Here is a 15,719-nt window from a genome sequence, read left to right on the forward strand (position 1 = left end):
CAAACACCTCAGCTATTGCTCCCCTTCTCTGCATCGTGATACCCCCCCCCCTTAAACCCCCCTCTTTTTACAGCCCTACATTCTTAGAAACAAGGGTTCCAAAAGGGTTCCTCCTGGAGGGCTGAAGTTCTTCTCAGAACCATTTACTTTTTTTTGAAGAAAGGATTTGTCAAGGGTTCTTTGTTAGACCAAGGGTTCCATAAAGAACCCTTTTTATCCAACAAACCCCTTCTGGAGGAAAGAGTTCTTCAAGGAATGAAGAGATGGTTGAAGACCTCTTTCATCAAAAATTAGTTTTACCATAATATAAAACACTTCTTGGCAGAACCCCTGAGTGGGTTCTACATAAATCCCTTGTAAAATAAAAGGGTTCACAGCAAAACCCACTGGATGGGTTCTAGATAAAACTCTTTGAATATAACAGGGTTGTCAGTAGAACTCCTTCAGTGGGTTATAGATAGATAGAAACCCTCAGAATTTAAAAGAGTTCTCAGTAGAACACCATGATTGGTTTCTAGATAAAACCCTTGTGTAAAAAGAGATTTCTGCTCTTCTTAGTACCTTTGGAGGGTGGAAAGGTTCTGGATGAACAGACAGAATTCTGGGTAGAACCATTATACCATCGAACGGTTCTAGGAAACTTTGGGTGAAACCAGAAGGTTTCACAGATGGTTTTAGGTATAACCTTACATTAAACTGTCTGAGAGGGTTCTAAGTGGCACCTGTATTTCTCAGAGTGTAGCTTCTCTCTCTTGGACCCTCTTTCTGCTCCCTCTGCCATTTCCATTTTCCTTCCTCCTCCCTCCCCTCCATGTCTTCTCTTTCACATCCTTCCTCCCTTCCCCATCATCTTACCCCACTTTCTACCCAGCCTCCCTCCTCGAGTATCGCCCCCCCCCCCGGCTCTGTTTTTTTTTCTTCGCCCTCTGCCTACTATCTGTTCACACATCTCTCGTCGTTGTCGTTCACTCCTTTCCCTTTTCCTTCCACTCTCCTTTGCCTCTTCCTCTCGTTTGCTACCTCCCCAGCTCCCTCCCCGGTGCTGGGGGTTGCTGTGCTCTTCAAAGCCCTTGGCTGAGAGCAGTAGATCACAGAGAGGCCTGTGTGAGTGAAAGGTTAATGGATGGCCTTTGAACATATATTGGTAGTCGGGGGCGGGCGGGAGAAGGAGGGAGAGGCCGGGGCGGAGTGGCGGTGTGTTCTTTCAAACCTCCCTTTGAAGATGACGCATGCCTCTCTCATGTGTCTGCGCTGTATACAGGGGCTTTGCCTTTTTGTTTATTCATTCGTTCACGGTGTTGGTGGACGTGTGTTTCTGTGTGTGTGCGTGTCCATTTTGTTTGTGTGTTTGTGTTTGCTTGTAGTTGTGTGCGTCGGGGTATGTTGGTTTGTGTACATTGATTTGTGTACTGCAAACAAGCTCCTACATAAAGGATTGGGGACTGTGTTCCTGTTTGTGCAGTCGTGTGATAGCTGCCTCTTTCCTCTCAGGGCCTGCTGCGTAACTTTGAGCCTTTGTAGCCGTGAAGGACTGTGTGTGTGCATGCGTTTGCATGTGTGCGTACGCCGGTTCGTGTCATGTGCTCGAGAATGTGTGCATTAGCTTCTCGTGTGTTTTGCGGACTGCAGATTGATAATTACCAGCAGCGGCTTACGGCTGGCAGCCAAGGGCACAGAGAGTTGAGAGGGGGAGAGGGTGAAAGAGAAGGATGAGTGGAGAGGCTTGGAAAAACTGTGAGAGGGTGTAAAGGAGGAGAAAGAGAAGGGAAGAGAAGGGGAGAAAACTGGAGGTGAAGGGTCAGGACAAGAGGGAGGAATGAAGACATGTAGAGAAGAGAAGGAGGGGAGGGTGAAGAGGACGGTTGGGGAGGGTAAATGAGGGAGTTTGTGGGTAGATGAAATTGGATGAGGGATCGAGGGATGGTGCTGAGGTGAAAAAGAAAAACACAAAGAGAGGGGGAAACATACAGTATATGTTGATTACACTGCAGGTGAACAAGATGGCAGAGGAGGATAAGAGCGATTTAGTAATGTTTTACAGCCAAAGTCATAGATATAAGACATAAAGGTACAAAAGCACCTAAAATGCTGCACACTGTTGATAATCTGGCTATTTATTAACAAGAATCTGGTGATACAATAAGTATTACGATACAGGGGCTGCGATGTGTATACATATACGTATATATTGCAATATATTTTTTGTTTTTGTTTGAATATGTAAAAATTGTGCATTAAAAAAATGAATAATACAATATAATAGCAACTTGGAGCCATAAATAGTTTATTAAATAGGTTGAAATCTTTTTTAATATATAGTCTCTGGTTGAACTGAGTTGCTACCCTCATCCTCAGACTCAAGGAAGCTCAGGCAGGCTGCAGGAACACAGCAGAGGAGTTGAAGTGACTGCCTATTAGACTCCATTAACATATTGCTCAATTTAACTGTTTTTAACATCTACGCCTTCTAAATGATTATTAATGACTTCTTATGACTCATGAACGGATACTTATTTGAACATTATTTTGAACTCTAATTAATGTGAAAGAGGTAAACAAAAAAGTTATTTCAGCCCAGAATAGAAATTTGACAGTAGGACACCACAGCTGTAGCACTGTATTTCAACTAAACACGTTTACTTACTCTCTGATGAGATACTATTGTCATTTATTATAAATTAGAGTAAATATATTGCAGATTTCTCCGTTAAGATAAGTCCTCTTTTCACATTATTTTACAACAATGAAAATATAATGAAGTACACTTTCAGTTCCAATTTAATAAATTCACTGGGAGAAGTTTCACATATTAGCTCCAACAGGAGCAGCTGCAGCTGTTTGTTCCTTGTGTGAAATGAAGAGCTAACTTTTCAAACTGAGAAATTGTAAGAGGAAATCAAATTTGTTTGTACTGTTTGTCTGTGTCACTAAAGAATTGTTGTTTTAATTTAATATCTTCAGCTTATTGAATATGTTTTCTCAAGTACAAGTGAATTCATATCAAGTTTATTGACTAGAAAACTTTTATTTGTTTTAAATCATTACAAATTTACCTCCACTTGACCTTTCAAACTTAGTAACTTTTTAAAGTTGAAACAAGTTTACAGCCAAATCCATTTTTAAAGGAGAAATCTGTAATATATTTGATTTTTTTTATTTCAGCCTGTAACTTTAAATAGAGTTCAAATGAATGCCGAATGTTTGCTGAAAGAGTAAGAGTAAGAAATCATAATAAACTGCGCAAAATGTTAATGGAGTCTGGCAGGAAGTGAATCAGGCACCCAGCAAACTCCAGTTTGTATTTTTGGAGCAGTGGTCCTGTTTTGAAGACAACAGGCTTAACTTGACATTGACAGACAATTGAGTTATGAACAGCTGATCAACTTACAGTGTCATGGACATGTCACTTTATTGTCAGTTTACAATTTTGTGCTTGTCTTGCTTCCTGCAGCCTGCCTGAGCTTCTTCTGCCTGAGTGTCTTGGAGAGGAGGGGGTGGGGGGGAACAACTTGCCTCAACCCCAAGTTGTATATCAAACTGGATTCAACCTATTTTATATATAGTCTTTGGCTTCAACCCACTATTTAGACTGCAGTACTCACTTTTGGACGTGCGATTGCTACATATTGCTCCTTTAATTCATTGATATAAAACATAAAGGTACAGGAGAACCTGAAAAGCTGCACACTATGATTATATATACTTGCAAACTTACCAAGCAGCTCATAAACATGCACAGTAAAAACACAGTCTGTCCACATGTCCAAGCCTTTGGCTTAGCGTATAAGGAGGTTAATTAAGTGTCTAATGCAGCGGCAGGGCTGGGCTCTGGCACTCATCTCTCCTAACAAGTCTCTGGATGCGACTTGCAAGTCTTCCAAACGCACACACACATCTTTCTGACAGCAGGCCTTGCATGGTACTCACTCCGTCTCCCCCTCTCCTCCACACTTTATCTCTCACTCTCCCTCCTTTTCCTTATCACTTTCTTCTCTTCAGGCTCTCACCACCTTCCTCACTCTGCTTCTCTGTCTCTGCTCCATTCTCTCCTCATCCCTGTGGCTGTTTCCCTGCATCACCTGCAGTTTCACTCCACCACAGTGTTTATATGAATCTAGGTCTGACTCACTGTCTGCTGGCCTGCCTCTTGTGATATGTGCTGGAAACAGAGAACAGAATAGAGTTGTGTTGGGCCTGTAGCACAGCTCCCATCCCTGGGGAGATGGAGGATATTTTACACCGGTTGAATCTCCTACTTTTTAGGCAGGCTGATTTTTATTTTGGGCTATGCCGTTTCCCCCCGCTGAGGCGCTTTTATTGCATAATTAGGCGCCAGGGCCAGCAATGAAGTGGTTTGACAGTATGAGCACGTCCCGTCTCGCCTCCCTCCTCAAGTTTGTGTGTGCGCGTGTGTTGCTTTGTGTCTCAGTGGCTTTTTAACCGCCTGTCTTAATCTCTCTGCTATGCCTGCTAGTTTCCCCCTCAGCAAAGTTTGTCAACACACATTGAGAGTTCTCGAGGTTGAGGATGGATGAGGGTTAGGGAAAGAATTTTGGTGTGTGTGTGTGCGCATCATCATTTCAAATGCATGAGTATGTGTTGCATGAGGGTGTGTGTGTGTCCCATTTCCAGCGGGGGCATGTTTAATTCTCTTATGAATGATGTAATGTTATGGGCTGTGCTGTAATTCAGTTCAGTTGGAGGACTGGGCTGCTGAGGCTGCCTGTGCTGAACAGATCAGAACAATAGGAGGTCCTCTCTCCCACAAATCTGTCTGCCTCACTCCTATTATGCCGGTGACCTTGTGCCACCCCAAAGAACGCTCGTCATGTTCATCTTCTGCCAGCATTTAGTTTGATGGTTTCTATCTTTTCCTTTTCTATCTATCTACTCTGTCTAATTTGCTCCGCCGTTCCATTTCCCCCTCCCTGTGTGTTGGCTTGATGCGGCTCCATCACAGTGCATGTGTGTCATTTTGGCGCTGCTTTGTGTTCTGACCTTATAGCACGGCTGGTGACTCCCCGTACAGTCGCTCCTCATCTCATCCGCCGTCTCCTTCGCCTGTAGGAGACAGGCGGAGGAGACAGAGGAGATGAGATTGCATCCTAGCTTTGAGGCCAGCATTACCCCTCGTAGATCCATACACACAATGACACACACACACACGCGCGCACACTGTCCCACAAGCAGCCCCCACCCCCTGCACCCTCATGTTAGGCCTTTAGGTTTGTCTCCGGATGTCACTTTGTCACATCTCCTCAGCTTGAAGTCTGCCTGGATGTGACAGCTCTGGCCGCATCGCCTCAGCTTGTCTGTGGTGACAGGCCATGCTCCAGCGAGTCATTACGCTAACTCGCACTGCTAAGTGAGTCACTAAGATACAGCGCTAAGCTGATAAAGTACTGGAGAAATTGGGAGGGATGATTCTCTGCTAGAGAGGGATTCCCATCACTGAGACCTCTTAGTTCTGTCCAATGACTGTAAAATTACTTGTTCTTCTTCGCCAGCTTTACTAAGGAACTAACCTGAGAATCATGAGGGAGCCGGCTCGTCTGACCAGAGCTGAATATGTGGGCATATGTAGATGTACTCTCTGAGAAATTAAGGCACCAACTAGAACCATGTAGAGTTCTTCAGCTTGTCTCCATAGGAGAACCCCTTTTGGTTCCTGGGAGAAACTTTTATAAAGGTTACACTCGGAGCCCTTTCAAAAGGTTCTACCTAGAATCCAAAATAAAAAGTTGTACCCTAGAACTATCTGTGAAAGTTTCCACCCAGAGTCACTGATGAGAGGTTCTACAGAGAACCCATCTGTAGTATAATGGTTCGACCCAGAACTATCTCTCGGGTATCCAGAGCCCACTCAAGGGCATCTGTCAAGAACCTGTTTATGTTCTAAGGGTTTCATGTAGAGTCCAGTCAGGGGGGGTCTAAAAATGATAAATTATTTGAATGATAAATTATATAACTTATTATAATAAAGTGTTTTCTGTGAGAAGTTCCACAGAGAATCCTACCATGGTGTAATTGTTCCATCCAGGACACTCTCTGGAGGTTCTGTCTTTGCTTTTTTTAGGGTGCTAACAAGAACCCACTCAAGGGGTTCTACCAAGAACCCCATTATACTTTCATGGAGGTTTCATACAGAACCCAGCCAGGGAGCTCTAAAATAATAAATTATAAAGGTTTCACTTATAACCCTCTTGTTTCCTGAGGGTTCTATGAAGAACCATATTGCATTCTACAGATGAATCCAGTAGATTGTATACTGTGATAATCCATCATTTTTAACAATCTAGGGTTCCTCGGAATCAAATGGCTCTGGTAGAACCTCAGCCCTTCGGGAAGACCCATTTTGGAGTCCTTATTTCTAAGTGTGTATGCAGTATACTTTTAATATTCCTCTGCCATCTCTGGGCAAAAAGAGCACACTCGCCTATTAGCCTTAATGCCACTTAAAGTCAATTTTAAAGACGGCGATATAACAAGAATCCCACCTCATCAGCAGCAAGCCCAGTTTCTCAACTACCAATACTGCTCAGCAAAAATGTTCTCTGGCACTATGCTTCAGTGCTATGCTAATGAGTAGCATTAGGAGACGACTGCTGGAACAGACAGAGGGGCTAAGAGGGGCTGATCACATTTCGGCCCCCGAAAGACAGTCAGCCATCCAGCTAACAAGTCAGCCTTGAGGCCACGGAGCTCCACAAGTATAATCTCCTTTTGTGACTCAATTGCAAAGTCGCTATCACAGTGTCTGGATACCTGCAATGCCAAACCTTCTCACTCAATTATTTCTAAGAAAACACACTATAGAGCGTCTGTGATAACACAGTCCAAGGTCAAATTGTCACAGACGCTGAAATCAAAGTGCTTTTATGTTTTAAAGCACATCGCTGATGATGGAAAGTTTTTGGCTATGTTTCAATGAGGAGAAATCTTTGTCTATTCATACTGTGAACTTCTCAGAATTTTAAATGCAGTCTCTCTGAGTGCGTCCTCGTAGAGCAAACATGATTTTCTCAAACTTTTCTCAAGTGTTGGTCACGACTGGATTGGATGTCATGTCTCCTCATTTCCAAATGGTATTGGATCATCGCAGACATTTGAATGTGTGTGTGTGTGTGTGTGTGTGTGTGTGTGTGTGTGTGTGTGTGTGTATGTGTGTGTGTGTGTGTGTGTGTGTGTGTGTGTATGTGTGTGTGTGTGTGTGTGTGTGTGTGTGTGTGTGTGTGTGTGTGTGTGTGTGTGTGTGTGTGTATGTGTGTGTGTGTGTGTGTGTGTGTGTGTGTGTGTGTGTGTGTGCTTCAGAGTGAGAATACACTCTTAAAAATAACAAGTATAGAACATACAGGGTTCTCCAGCTTGTCTCCTTTTTGGCTCCTGGTAAAACCTTTTATAAAAGTTCCACCCAGAACCCCCTATGAAAAAATGTGGAGACAACCCTGCTATGGTGTAGTGGTTCCACCCAGAACCCTCCCTTGAGGTTCAGTCCAGAACCTTTTCCCCCTTATAAGGGTGTTAACAAGAACTTACTTGGGGGGTTCTACTACAAACATTTTTATATTCCAAAGGTTCTATCTATGAAGCACTTAGTGGGTTCTTGTAGAACCTTTTCATATGTCAAGTTTTATCTAGAACACATTCAGGGGGTTCTACCGAGAACCTTTTTATATTCCAAAGGTGTAATCTAAAACTCACTCAGTGGGTTCTCATAGAAACTTATTTCAACTCAAGGGTTCTTGTAGAACCCTTTTATATTCCAAGGGTTTCACCAGGAGGTTCTACCGAGAACCATTTTATAGTATGGTACAAAGAATCCTTGACAAAAGAGTTCATCAAGGATTTAAACAATCCTTTTTTCTTCCGAAAAGCGTTCTTAATGGAGCCACTACTTTGACAAGCCCTTCCTTCAAAAAAGGGTACTTAAGAAGTAAATGGGAACCTTCAGAAAGAACCCCTCTGCAGCCTGTTTTTTCCTCAGAGTGTAGATGTATAGGCTCATAATGGTAGAGAAAAAATGAGTGTGTGCACCGAGTAGCGTCAGCTTCTGCAAAATTACGTTCTTGTCTGAGGGTCCAAGCATCTATCCACCCTCAGGCTTTAATTACTGTGTGAGGATAATGAGTCAAATCCAATCAGTTCTCTCTCTTGCTCTTAATTTGTATGGAGCTTCTATTATGAAGCCAACCGCTTCAGCCTCTCACACCAGCTGCCCTGGAGTGACACCAGGCCCCTGTCTGTTGTGTGAGTGTGTGAATGTTTGAGATCTTTGTCTTTTACACACCGCCACATCCATGCAAATCAGCTTGTATAATTATCAAATTGGCTCATATCATTATGAGTATGTGAGACAATTGGTAACCATTTCTTACAGAAGATGGATATTAACTCAGTTTTATATACCATGGGAGATGACTCATAGTCTCACTGTGAGGGATAAGATCTACCTATACATATGGCTGCTGCTGAGAAAGACACTTTGTCATCCAGCTATTATGAGTCTGACAGGCACAGCTAAATGGCCACATGTGTGTATGTGTGTGCGTCTGTGTGTGCATTGGCTGAAGAGACCCTGAAACCTTAATGGATTCCTGCAGAGTGAAGGACAATCGTAGCCCATGGCCAGTCCAAGCTTATCCTCTGCTCATCTCAGCTGAGCTCAGAGCCAGCCACCGCTCCAGCTAGGCCTCCGGCCATCTGGCTGACACACAACCACTCACACACACACACACTCTCACACACACACACACACACAGACACTGAATCCCCGAAGTTAAGTTCCACACTTGTTTGTGAATACGCCATTCAAAAATCTCTGTTGGGTGCATCCTGCTGTATTTACACGGTGAATTCCACCTTAACCTGGAACTTGTCGAATTGTGGATGCGTAGGTGTGAAATATGTAGGTGTGAAATGTGATACAATATGGAAGAAGTCGAGATTGGCAGTGGTGCCAGAAATAGGCTAGTTATCATGGTTGCTGCCACCATTGAAGTATCCTGGCTCAATAATGGCTGTGCTCAATTATGGCTAAATATATACTGTAACAGCCGGGCCAGGAAAAGAAATACCTGGAAAAGATAAGGGATGTAGGTTCATACATCACTTTCTGTGTAAAATTAGACATTAGAAATTTTATTTATACAGCCCAGGATCATTGTGATTCAGTAGACTCATTATATTTTGTTTGAGCTTTTACTCCAAAACACACAAGTCTTGATTTTGCTTGGTTTAACTAAACTCTTGGCATGTCACTATCTAGTCAGTGAGCTACAGGTGATACCAGACATGATAGAGATGGCAACAAGCTGTAACTAGAAGAGGGCACTCAGTACAGTGTAGATCCCCCAGTCAAGAGATGGTGAAGCACCTACCGCAATACCACCTTAAATCCCCAATGTATACGTATATGTATATGTAATATAGATTAATAAAGTTCCACTAACATTAACATGCTACCACGCATGTTGACCTTGTGGATATAAAATGTCATCACCTCATCCTTTTATTCTGCTATTTGTGGTTAATTTTGTCATAATTAGCCTGTAAAATCTTGAGTTATCATTATTATTATTATTATTATTATTATTATTAGTATTATTATTAGTAGTATTATTATTATACCCTTAACCACCTAACTCTGATCAGTTCATTCTTGAGTCCAGCTGGTTATTTGTACCAAATTTGAAGAAATCCCCTCAAGGTGGTCTTGACATATTGTATTCATGAGAATTGGATGGACCTTGACATGTGACCACCAAAGTCAAAACAGTTAATTTTTGAGTCCAAGTGGTCATTTGTGTCAAGTTGGAGTGGGAAATCTGTCAAGGCATTCTTGAGATATCATGTTCACAAGAATGGGATGACCTGAAAACATTATGACTCTGGTTATTAAAACATAAAGACATGAAGTCATTAAACTTTTTTTTTTAAAGAATTCTGAATCACAGAGGTCCTTCAGCATATACACATGAATGTGATTTAAAAAATTAGGCTGATCGGTCCAGTAGTATTTGAAATTAGTAGTAGTATTGCGGACAAGCTGTCCAGTGTCCAGTGATCACGCATACACCTCGCTCATGCATACATGGAAGCGATTGCATGATCCCTCCCAAATACTTACCTATACAAGTGCAAGCTAATCAGTATAAGTACCAGCAATTAAATGGTTGATTATCCAAAATGCTACGGGATTTATCCGTATTTATTTAGTAAAGTTAAAACAGCCTGGTTCTAACTTAGCCAAGAAAACAAATCAACAACTCCTTGGGCTGTTTTGTCCAAGAGCTGAGCCTTTCACTGTAGCTATTTGTATAAGCACTCAGCAGCGTGGCAAAGCATGGCCTTGAAGAGCCAGAAATATTTACCATATAAAGTGGGTTAGGTATGTAAAGTATGTTTAACATGCACCCTGCCCCCTCTGTTAGGGGCTATTGTTCCTGTAGTGTTGGTTCACAGCTTAAGTGGGCTGAATGTGATCATTCCTGGTGGCCTCCTTCAGTTTTACTCTCCTCTTGGCTCACTGTGTGGTTTTAATCGCTGGCCAGCTGTACACTGCTGTGTACTTACACCACAGGGTAGTTAAGCGAACAAGGCCACACACTGACACTATGCATTGTGCTGTAAACCCACTGTGACACCAAGTCTCTGTGTGTCTATATGTGTACGCATGCGTGCAAGTCTGTATGTGCACATTCGTCTGCCCAGTATGCCTGCGTCTGTGCTAATTTGCTTGTGTGGGTTTTTGCATTTGTTGTGTGGATTTGTTTGACTGGCCTCGCCTGCTGTTTGCATCTCCGTGTGCTTTAATTAGTATGCGCTTTTGCATCTAGGCCTTTGTGATTTGGCACTGGCACTGCATGCTGGCGAGGCATAAAAGATTTGAAGTCTGTCTGTGCTAGTCATTCAGCCTTAATGGCGTTAGTTACACAACTGAACTCAAGTCCCCGCTGCATAAATGGGTGGCATTTAGAAATATGAGCAAGTTTGATGGCAGTGAATCATGTAGCGCATTGCTGCAGAGCATGTCTGGGATGACTGACATTGACATTGACCCAGATGGGCACTCCTCCTGAATGGACAGCGGCTGAAACCTAAGCAGTGCTAGCTCAGTGTCAGGAAGGGAAAACATCCCCGCTCTGTGGGTTTCAGCACTAACAGTAGTGTGGGAGAGGGGCTGACTCAGTGCCCTTGTCTGCTGCTGAGCCCGTCTGGCAGGGGGAAATGCTGTGCAGTGAGAGCCTCAGTTTTTAACTTCTAAATTCCAGCCTGCTTAAGTGGCGCGAGGACTGCTCTTTTTTATTTGACACTATGCCCACCATCAGCCTAGTGTGTGCCATGTCCTCCCTCCTGCCAGTGCAGAGGAGGGCTCAGTCAAAGCCCTCTGCTCCTTCAGGACAGCGGACAGCACCTACCAGTTTGTGACGCAGCTCCAACACTTGGGATGTTATTTTTTTTGTCAGTTCAGAACCACGGACAGCAGCTCTCACTGCTGCTGGCAGCAGGCTCAGTCAGCACAGAGAAGCTGTCCTTCAACACGGCACAGAACTTCACTGCCAGATCACTTTCTCTGTTTCTACATCTATTCTGTTTCCTTGCCCCTGCCTCCACCTGGGCTGTAAACGAAACTGGCAGCCATTTTGTTATTTTTTGTTTGCGAGGCTGAATGTGGAGGCAGTTGGAAAGGTATGCAGTTATGGAGAGAGCTGGAGAGACAGCGAGTGTCTCTCTCAGCGCCTCTTTGCAGCCCTCTTTCATGCCTCTCAGCCTGGCTCAGCGATTAACCCTGAGTACCCCGCTGTCCCTGCTGACCCTTCTCCACGCAGAGCCCCGCTGCTGGCCCCAGCAGTGCATCGACATGCCTCTCAGACGGCTGATTAACAGCAGTGGGTGTGCAAATGGTGTACACACCGGAGGTGAAGGTGCACACAGGCACTAATTCTCTTTTTTTGCTTGTTCTACCATTATGTCCCCTTTTATTCAGAGTGAATCCTCAGGTGCTGCTCCGTCACCTCTTCGAGGTGGAAGAGACTAAAGGATGCTGGGAAGGACACATAGTTCTTCTCTGGTGGGGGATGAGTGCAATAAGCTGCTGCCTGTGTGTAGGAGTTTGTTAACATTTGAAACTTTCACAGTTTGTTTCACAAGTGGTGCAATATCTTATTGGAGAAGCTGGTGTGGCTGCAAATCCTTCATGCCAATATGTGATCTGTGATGTTCCAATGTGAAATCTGGATCGCCAGACTATGTACCAACAGCGCTGAAATATTAGTGCTCAGTTAAGTCGATAATAGCTCATTTGTGTTTTATATGAGGTGGCAAAAGTAAACACATTCTTTACTCAAGTAGAAAATACTCTGGTAAAAGTAGAAGATTCCTGATTCAACTTCTTACTCAAGTGAAAGTAAAAAGTATAGGCTCTGAAATTTACTCAAAGTATAAAAGTAAAAAGTATCCCTCTTTGTCTGTTACGTCTTGTTATGTCTTTTAGGTTGTTTTGTTATATCTTTTACGTTGCTTTTTGTCCTGTTATGTCTTTCTTTGTCTTGCTACTTTTTTTTTCATCTTATGTCTTATCTCATTTTTTTGTCCTGTTTCGTCTTTTACGTCTTGTTACGTCTGTTTTGTCTTGTTAAGCCTTTAATGTCTTGTTACCTCTTTTACATCGATTTTCATCCTCTTATATATTTTTGTCTCGTTACGTCCGTTGTGGGCGATACACACTGATGGATACTCCAAGGCATTGCATTTTCTTTGTGTTATTGTCCATTTATTTAGGTTGAAATCAGTCTTGATATTGGGATGGCAGCGTACAATGATGAAAAATAAAGATTTAATCAATAATTCCCCTCACTGCATTAAAACTAAAGTATCAATCCTGTTTTAAAAATGTAAGGAGTAGAAAATACCGATATTTACGATAATGAAGTATTTGTACTCCATTACTTCTGACGTCTGAGGACAATAGGAACCACCTTCACCCTGCCTGCTCTTGTCAAATACTACACATCATATTTACAATGTGGTTGAATAATAAAGTGCCTCCTAAAAGTATTAAGGTTCATTGAATTGTCAATAACTTTGCCTCTCTCCCTCTTTCCACTCCAGCTCTGAGCCGGTCAATGATGCCCTTCGGCTTGATGCGTCGAGAGCTGGCGTGCGAAGGCTACCCGATCGAGCTGCGCTGCCCTGGAAGTGATGTCATCATGATTGAGACGGCCAACTACGGCCGCACCGATGACAAGATCTGCGATGCTGACCCCTTCCAGATGGAGAATGTGCAGTGCTACCTGCCCGACGCCTTCAAGATAATGTCACAGAGGTAACTATTGATCTGTTTGCATCTCGTGTGTTTGTGTGTGTTTGCACAGAGTCGGAGCCCGTTATTGGCTGAGGAGAGAAGATATTATTTCACAACATAATTCGTCCAGAATTTCCTGCTTTTCCTCCTGAGGTGTTGATATCTTGTGTGAAACACTGAAGTCAGCAACCTTGTTCTGCAACTTGGCGAGACGTGCACGTGTACGGCGGTGTATACGTGTGAGTGAGCGTGTGTATGTGAATGCGTATGTTTTGGATTGTTGCGGGAGTGTTTGTAGGGCTTCCTACAGCTGCTCTCTGTGTTTGCGCTCAGCATCTGCTTCCTCTGAGCTCAGATCAATGAAAGCCCTCTCCCAGCTATCCATCACACATGTAATGGAGGCGCAGGGTGCTAGCTTGGGGAGAGAGCAAAGGAGGGAGGGAAGTGGCAGGGGGTGGAGGAGAGAATTGAGGGGGTAAAGGAAGGATGGAGACACCTAGGAATGATGGGATGATAGAGTGAGTCCAGTGAGAGACAGCACAGGGAAGAAATGCTAAAAGCTGGATAGAGAAGGCTTATGTGATGAGAATGAGGGAGTGCTTGCATGTGTGTATCTTTTTTTCTGTGTGTGTGAGTGTGTGTGCAAACGTGAGAAGGCATGCAGCGCCGCGGTTTAGTTGTAGGTATTATGTGCATATGAATGTTTTCCCTGTGCGTGTGGAGTATTTGCCGTAGCCCCCCTCGTCCTTCCCTGTTCTCTCACCTCTAATTGCTCCCACTCACAATCCCCCAGGAGAGGAGCCTCTTACGTCACACGCCCTCTCTCTGCCTCCTCCCTCCCTCCTGCCCTCCCTCTATCCTTCATCCCACTCCTTTTCCCCCTTCTCACACTCCCTCTCTGTTTCCCACCTCCCCTCGGGTGCAGCTGTCACATGATCTAGTCTAGTGTGAAATTACTCCCTTCCCTACCGTTCTCTCCGTCTTTCAGAGCCTGAAGATGTTTTTTTTTTGTATCCACTCCTCTTTGTCTTTCTTACAATGGCACTTGTCATTTTTTTTTTTGGATCGTGCAATCGCTTCTGCTTGTGCGTGAGTGAGTGTGTGTATGATCAGTGGACGTACACCTTGTCCGAAGCTAACCTCAAATACTACTGGACCGATCAGCCTAATTTTTTGTGCACATTCATAACTGTCTGCTGTAGGACCTCTATCATTTTGGATTTTTTGAAAAACCTTGAAAAACCTATTTTTATGACTTTTATGTCTTTATGCTTTTATGGCCAGCGGCATTATGTTTTAAGGTCATCCCAGTTTCGTAACCGTGATATCTCAAGAACACCTTAGGAGAATTTCTTCAAACTTGGTTCAAACATTCACTTGGACTCAAGGATGAACTGGTTAATTTTGGGTGATCAAAGGACATGGCCACAATGACCTCATTAAACACACCTTTGGTTATAACTTTTATATGCTAATTATGACAAAATTACACACAAATATCTAATAGGATAAAAGGCTGAGCTGATGGACATTGTTCACTGGAATCACACCTGTATAGTAAGAACTTCAAACACAATTATGTATTATATTCCAGTAAATTCCATATTAAATTCCTTCAAAGTTTTCACTACATATATTATATGAGTCTGGACAAACACTGCTGTTCAGTGTAACTTCACTGGTTGGTGGAGACATACAGCTGTGGGGCAGTAATTCCATTTTTTGACTGTTTTATTTTATGCGACCATTGACAGCTGACTATTCACTCTTCTTAAGTGGCTACTATTAATGACTTACTTCCTCCCTTCTCCCTCTCTTTTCTCTCCTCCCTCCCCCCATCTGTCTCCCTCCTCTTGCAGGTGTAATAACCGCACCCAGTGTGTGGTGGTAGCGGGGTCAGACGTGTTTCCAGACCCCTGCCCAGGGACCTACAAGTACCTGGAGATCCAGTACGAGTGTGTCCCCTACAGTGAGTACCGAGACCCTGTCACCTCCCTCCCGCCTCCCCACCCCCCTCACCCCATTCACCGCCCCTCCCATCCCCTTCCTTTACCCCCCTGAAACCTCCTGCCCCCTCTTCAACCCCTCCAAAAAGCCCTTGACAAATGACATCTGCACAGTTGCTCTCAATGGATTTTTTTCAACACGAGCAAAACAAAACAACACAGACAGTCATCCTCACCTGTTTTCTCTCGCTCTGTCTCTCTTTTCTACACTCACACTGCACAGACACACAAACGCACACACCCGCACAGAGCGCTAAACCCTTTTTTCTTCATCGACAGAGCGACGCACCAGTAGCTGAGAGGGATTTTCACATGGGGGAAGGTGCTTCACAAATACAGGGTCCGATAAGCACTTCACGCACACACACCCACTGCAAACCTGGGGTCAGCCCTTATTGGCGGTCACAGCA

At 43.7% G+C, this 15,719-nt stretch overlaps 1 protein-coding gene across 2 annotated transcripts in view; it reads left to right on the forward strand.

The window, feature by feature from the left end:
* Positions 1–15,719, forward strand: part of adgrl1a (adhesion G protein-coupled receptor L1a) — a 140,573-nt gene that overhangs the window by 64,702 nt on the left and 60,152 nt on the right. For both annotated transcript variants that reach the window (XM_084743538.1, XM_084743537.1), the window contains 2 exons: positions 13,111–13,324; positions 15,163–15,272. In XM_084743538.1, coding sequence (XP_084599664.1) covers positions 13,111–13,324; positions 15,163–15,272 — 324 coding nt within the window. The remainder of the gene's footprint in view (positions 1–13,110; positions 13,325–15,162; positions 15,273–15,719) is intronic.

This window comes from Lutjanus erythropterus, chromosome 19, assembly GCF_056507025.1.
Source record: "Lutjanus erythropterus isolate fLutEry1 chromosome 19, fLutEry1.hap2, whole genome shotgun sequence".
Taxonomy (NCBI): domain Eukaryota; kingdom Metazoa; phylum Chordata; class Actinopteri; order Lutjaniformes; family Lutjanidae; genus Lutjanus; species Lutjanus erythropterus.